This window comes from Crassostrea angulata, chromosome 5 (assembly GCF_025612915.1).
Source record: "Crassostrea angulata isolate pt1a10 chromosome 5, ASM2561291v2, whole genome shotgun sequence".
Taxonomy (NCBI): Eukaryota; Metazoa; Mollusca; class Bivalvia; order Ostreida; family Ostreidae; genus Magallana; species Magallana angulata.
The window spans coordinates 19,268,237-19,274,861 of NC_069115.1; the positions used below are offsets into that span (position 1 = coordinate 19,268,237).

General features: G+C 32.8%; 1 protein-coding gene across 1 annotated transcript; it reads right to left on the minus strand.

The window, feature by feature from the left end:
- Positions 1-746: 746 nt before the first annotated feature.
- Positions 747-6,328, minus strand: LOC128185678 (uncharacterized). Its single transcript, XM_052855302.1, has 5 exons — positions 6,283-6,328; positions 6,027-6,197; positions 5,274-5,464; positions 1,189-1,450; positions 747-1,072 (listed from the first exon to the last, which is right to left on the minus strand). Exons 1-5 carry the CDS (start codon positions 6,326-6,328, stop codon positions 774-776), a joined length of 969 nt encoding a protein of 322 aa, XP_052711262.1. The 3' UTR covers positions 747-773.
- Positions 6,329-6,625: the final 297 nt, after the last annotated feature.

Sequence of the window (6,625 nt, forward strand, 5' to 3'; positions counted from 1 at the left end):
TTTGATTGTAGTGGTATTTTTCACTTTCAAAACGGTAGTAATGTCCACTGAATATTTATTGAAAAATTAAGGAATATTCTATAAACTTGTACATGTATTCTATGATTAATATTTCCTTTATTGTAAAAATATTACAAATAATTAAACTCTTGATTTTTTTTATGAAAAACAATGTATGAATGGCGGTGGCACTGAAAGGATACAAAGCATGAACTTTTAACAACATTTGTTTCCAAATATTCCAGTTCGAATTTCCCCTATTAATTTTTTTCATATACCTACCCATTTTTTATTCAACTTAAGAAAAAAACTGAATGATGATAGGAATTTTAAGATATGTTGGCTTTTAAGCATTTTCAATATTTTTGCATTGTTTGCTATATATACAATATGCGATATATTCGATATAAGACAATATTAATAAATAAGTTAGAACCAACTTGGAATATGGCATTTTTTTTATTGACTAGATCTAATGAATAAACCTAACTTTTACTATTAGAGTACTGATACAAATGTTTTAGCGTTTATAATTTTTTTTTATCTGATATCCATATTATAGCAAAATAAAATCGAAAGTTATATCAATAATTTTTCAATTTATAAAAACTTGTTGCTGACAGAACAAGTTATACTCCTTACATTGAACTTTATATCCATCCATGTTTTTCAACTCAAATCATGAGTACCAACAGCCTTTAGTAATGCCAATGCGATAATCGTTGTACAAAATGTCATGCACTTGCTGTCCTCATTTCCAAGTAAAACCTGTTTTATTTTAGCAAGGCATTATATACATGCTTACCTGATTTCACTTGGAAATCCTTTTCAGCGGACAACAATGTAATTGTTGTTATTTGACTACTGTTAACTCTGGAGTTTTGATCCGGTGACGAAACGTCTGTCTTTAACGTTGTGCCCTGACTGGCCTCCTTTTCTAGAGATGTGTTTTGACTAAAACTGAAGTTATTTTTGGTAAAAGAAACTTCAGTCTGTATAGTTTGGCTTTCCAATGTACTCATTTGTGTTGTTTCTGTAGTCGATTTTGTGGTTCTTATAATTGAAACTGTGTCTGTAAAATCAACCCACATAATCTTATTAATCAAGGTGTTTTTCCTAATGTTTTAATTCATGTTTTAATTCAATTTTTGAATCTAATCATGAATTAAGATAATTAAAGAGAGTTACCACAATATCGTATGTACATCTCATCCTTAGAGGCCGTCACATTGTGGAGTTCTGTTGCACTTGGACACATATCATAAGTTTCTTTAACAAACAGATCTTTATTGATCGTATTACTTGTGTTTAAATTCCCGCAAGTGACACCCTCAAACATGGACTTAATAACTAGAAGATTACGAAATGTAATGCGGTTATAATCAATGCATACATCGAGAACTCTCCAGTTTGTAAAATTATGATAAACTGCTTTGAAGTTTGTGTGTACCTAGGGATAAAAATATACAATGACATAAAGTTATATAAAAGGAATATTCGGCTGTGTGGCACCTTATAACTACTTCCGTGTTTGATCATGTCACTTCTAAACAAATAGAGTTCTTTACTCTTTATTTCCACAAGTGACACCGTCAAGCATTGAATTAATAACTTGAAGATAACGAAATGTTTCAAGATTATAATCAATGCATACATCAAGCGCATTGCAGTTTGTAAAGTTATAATACACTGCTATGAAGTTTGTTTGTACCTAGGGGAAAAACAAATAATGATGTGAAGGTATGCATGTACAAGGAATATCAAGGGTTGGCCATATCATTTCTCACTATATGGTTTTTTTTAGTCTTGATGGTTTTTTTTTATCTTCAATGAAATTATATCATATCAATCAAATATTTTGATTTTAAACTTGTTAACTCGTTCTTTAATACCATACAAGGTATTTCTAAATTTCTATATCTTAACTATAATTAAAAAATAAAGGCTCATCTGTCCAAATTTCACGGTTTACAAACATTTGACGAGAAACGGATCACTTCAATTTTTCTGAGACGTAGACGTCTTTTTACCATTTTCTTGCTTTTTAACGTTTGCATGCAACATTAGAAAAGACAGGGGCGTGAAACAAATGTCAAAGGTATACGGTTACTCAGAGTGAAAGAATTAGGTAATTCAATGAATTTCCTCTGTTTTGCTAAAAGTCCAACTTTGTTGGAGCCTAATTCCCTAATTTATTAAAATAAAATTGAGTGTCAATAATAATTTATTTCCTAAATACTTTTTTGTGTTCATAACTTTTACTCATGACTTTGACCTTTATACCAGTTCGAATTTGAGAACTCAAAACCTGAGTAAACAACGTCCTAAATTCTTTTGGATCTTTGCTCATTTTAAATCTTATGCGAAATCCAAACAATTGAAGGCTATTTTTTTCATCAATGAGCAGTCAAAATGTTTAGGCTATGGACTAGAATCAGTTAAAATATGTTTTCAAACATTTTTTTGTATTAGTTATCAGCCGAAAACTGTCTATTCTGTCAGATATCGTAGAATCAGAGGACAGTACAATATCAGACATAATGGGTAGTTAGGAGCGTACAATGCAATTTGTCTCTTTGTTGCTTATTAACACTTCTTACGATCAGTATGCTTTATTTCATTTAATTGGCATTATCCAATAAGTGAATGAATAGAATAGATCATTTTACGTTTGGGTTAACAAACTGCCTATTGAATAAAGGTACACTTGTTAAGACGATAAAGTGTTTATAGATAAACACGAAGGTTTTTTTTTTAATTTCTTTTCAATTGGTATTATTAGACCAAGATGAGCATAGTTCAAAGCCCCCGCAACCCCTGCAGTAGAGAGGGAGGTGTTATTTTGTATAGAATTAGATGTTAAGATATGAATTTATGAATGTTTGATACATTTTAGAAATCAATTTCATACAGCAAGACGACGTTAATCAAACACCTTCAATTGAGTAAAGCTATTTTTTTTCGAATTTGTGCAATAGGTCATTTTGATTTTGCCAGAGTTTTGCCTTTGTGTACGGATCTGTAATTTCAATTCTCATGGATATTCTACATAGTTTGCACATAAAAACTGTTAAATTCCTGTGAAATTGAAGAATCGAGTAGTTATCATTTTTTCTCTAATAGTGTGTTTCTGAGTGTTTAGGTTTGCCACAATTATCTGCAGCAACCCAGTATGTCACCTGCAGCCGTCCAGTAAGTAGAAACGTACAGCTACAGATAATTTATTAGACGGGTCCAGGACAATAAGAGATTATCTGAATCGGTTAAACGAAACAAGGAGTCAGAAAAATGATTTACTATAAACCTTAAATTGAAGAGTTCCTGCGCATTGATACTATAGGTATATTCATTTCCTATAAATCTAAGACTAAATGGGTAAAAAAGTCTTACGTTTTGTAATTAGATATAGTACGTGTAGATTTGTTTGTAAGTTCTTGTATGTCTAAAAGTGATTTCTAATTCATGTGTACAGTATGATGCAATATATATTCGTACAAAATGGCGGCGTGTTTACATTCGCGACAGAATTAGGTCAAACTCCAAACTCTAGTTTTCATCTTTTTAAATTATTCTTAATAACTAAAACTTACCTAATACATTTTAAGATGACCTTTCAGCCAAATTACACTTTGTAATCGTCGGGGGATTGTGTTATAGAGGCTCTGTACGTACTGAGGCGTGATAGATGTCCATACCCGCTGTATTTCTCGGAACCAGTCGTCCTTGTTTTCAATACGACCAACACGTGCTTGCAGCTTCCTTTTCAGTAACAACCATAAATTTTCAATGATGTTTAAGTCGGGACTTTGTGCAGGCCAGCTCATGGTTCTTATTCCATTTCTATGGATAAAATCTTGTGTTGAACGGGCACGGTGTACCGGCGCATTGTCATCCTGAAAGATGCACTGTTCTTTGGGAAAATGTCGGACTATAACCGGCCACAAATTGTCATTTAGTACTTGCTGGTATTTCTCTGCATTGATGTTGCCATTAACAGCTGTAATAATTCCTACTCCGTGCCACGAAATGCATCCCCAGATCATAACTTCGTATGATGGCTTCGCCCGACGTGCCTCAACCAAGTCCGGTCTCCAGCCCTCGCCCCGTTTTCTCCAAATGTAGACACGAGAATTCTGTCCCACAACGATTTTTGACTCATCTCAGAAAATAACTTTTCTCCAGTAGTTTCCAACAGTCAATTTTCTCTTTTCTCTGCACCAAGACAGACGCTTGTTTTCTATTCACTTCTCTGATCACTAGTTTCTTCTTTGCCACCTGTCTCACGAATCCATTTTTGTGCAGATGCAATTGCACAGTTAGTTTAGATACTGGCCGCTCTTTGTTTTCATTAAATTGGTCCGTAATATCCTTCAAAATCTCTCTTCTGTGGGTTTTCACAAGCCCTTCAAGTTTCCGATAATCTCGGGATGTCACGGTAGATTTCCTGCCTCGTCTTGGGATGTTTTCTATGTAACCTCGTTGTTCTACACGCTTCTTAAAACTTGAAATTGTAGATCCGGGTATTCCGAAGGTTTCTGACACGTAGGTCATAGTTTGACCATCTTGTAACATTTTCCATACCATTTCTTTTACCTCATTACTGAATTCTTTTGCTTTGCGCCCCATTTTGTTTCCGTCGATTCAGATTTGTTTACAAAGCAGACGACAGTAAAATCACGTGACATATGAAATGTCACATGACCAAAAATTGTTATAAATAATTCATGAAATTCCAATGCTATTTATAAACCCTTTTATTCGACCTTAAATTTGTGAGGTGAAGCGGGAATGTAAACACGCCGCCATTTTGTACGAATATATATTGCATCATACTGTACCTGTGTTTGTAAAAAAAAACAAATAGATGTTATTTGGTGTTTTAAAGTATCGATCTAGATCGCAAAGCTTGTTCCCTCGGACAATTCTTACATTCTTACATTCATAATCATTTTGTTTTGATTTTTAACCTATATAATCTTAGTAAGACAAACCCGGAAACCCTTAGAAAACGTAGATGCATCAATTTTAAATTGAACTCATATATAAAACTCTCTCTCTCTCTCTCTCTCTCTCTCTCTCTCTCTCTCTCTCTCTCTCTCTCTCTCACACACACACACACACATATATATATAAATAAGATAACATTATAGTTGTAAAGTTTGATAGGGTATTGATATCGCGTCGGTTGACAATAGTTTTCTCGGAGATGTCATTTAAGTGAAAAATGTGGGGCTTTTCCCATGTTTTATGTTAATGTTAATATATAGACATACCTGAAAGCCCAATACTGAATGCGTAAATTGAACAGTGGCATTTATTATGAGCACTTCGCAATTTTTGGCGAGCGTCTCCTCTAGTACCTCTCGTAGGTTGTCTAGCCGTGATGATATATTTGAACAATATGATGTTAAAACCTCATCAAAAACCCAACTGGCTGAATATGTAACAGAAACTGCAGGGATTCCTGGAAAGAAAAAAAAGTATCATATTTCATACAAATATACATGTATGCTTTAATATTTAAAGTTTGCAGTGTCTTTGCATGTGATAAAACTGCGTATCGGTTTTGTACTTTACAGTCCAATATATTCGAATGAGGTACAACTTCGGCGGGGTTTGCTCATTTCTTTTCGAATATCAAATCGTACGTGTACAATAGGAGAAATTTATACAAATATAAGTTATTAGGAATTATTTTTTGAATATTATGAGGTGATAATTTCGGTCGAGGTTTAACTAGATTTAATCTCGCTTCCACCAAAATGTCCCATTCCTTAATTACATTTGCATTTCTTCTAGAATGTGCAATAAAGAAACAATTCTACATAATGTTAAACAGGTTGCTGAGATTATCGAAAATTTGCTGATTACATATGAAATTAAACATGGATATTTTGAAATTCACAGACACTAGAAACTTTACCTTTATTATTTACATAAACATTATACATTTATCACACTTAGAATTATCAGAAACAAATTATTCATACGTAAACCTTAAACCATTAACATATTCAACAACATACGTTTACAAGAGGATAGAAAAGGTATCCATCCAATCTGACAGTTATAATAGTCCTTTGTGGATCCACTAGGAAATATATAGCCTGGGTAACATTCAGCAATACAGGACATATTGTTGGTCGAACATGATACAAAGGCGTTATCTATATCTAATGAACAACAATCGGCTATCTCTACAAAAAAAACCATTTTATTTAAGCAACAAAAACTTTAAAAAAAAACCACATTTATACATTCGTATAAAGTATTAGAACTTACTTGAAAATTGGATTGCAATTAATATTAACGAACAAAGTGCTTTCATTTTAACCAGGAAGATTTGGTTTTGAACATGCACCGCATGAGTACTCAGTGAGGTCACAATCTACATTGCTGAACAGTTAGCGCATGATATTTTGACAGATATTTAAAAATCCTTTTAAAGCGAACTACAGTTTTTTTTTTTTTTGAAAAAGTTATTAATCATTTAGTTCATCCAATATCCGGAAGTAAAATGATGAATATATGACTCCAGCTCAACGTTTTTAAATTAAAATTCTTAAAATAAAGATTTGATGCAATCTAATGTTTACAGTATGGAATTATCACAGCTGTTTTCTGA

What these genes read in the sequence shown, in the direction of transcription:
- LOC128185678 (XM_052855302.1), bottom strand. Translation starts at nt 6,328, where the DNA reads ATGAAAGCACTTTGTTCGTTAATATTAATTGCAATCCAATTTTCAA. An exon ending in AATTGCAATCCAATTTTCAA is followed by an intron (nt 6,198 to 6,282) that starts GTAAGTTCTAAT and finishes TTTTTTTTGTAG; the next exon opens with AGATAGCCGATTGTTGTTCA. An exon ending in ATTCAGTATTGGGCTTTCAG is followed by an intron (nt 1,451 to 5,273) that starts GTATGTCTATAT and finishes TTTTATCCCTAG; the next exon opens with GTACACACAAACTTCAAAGC.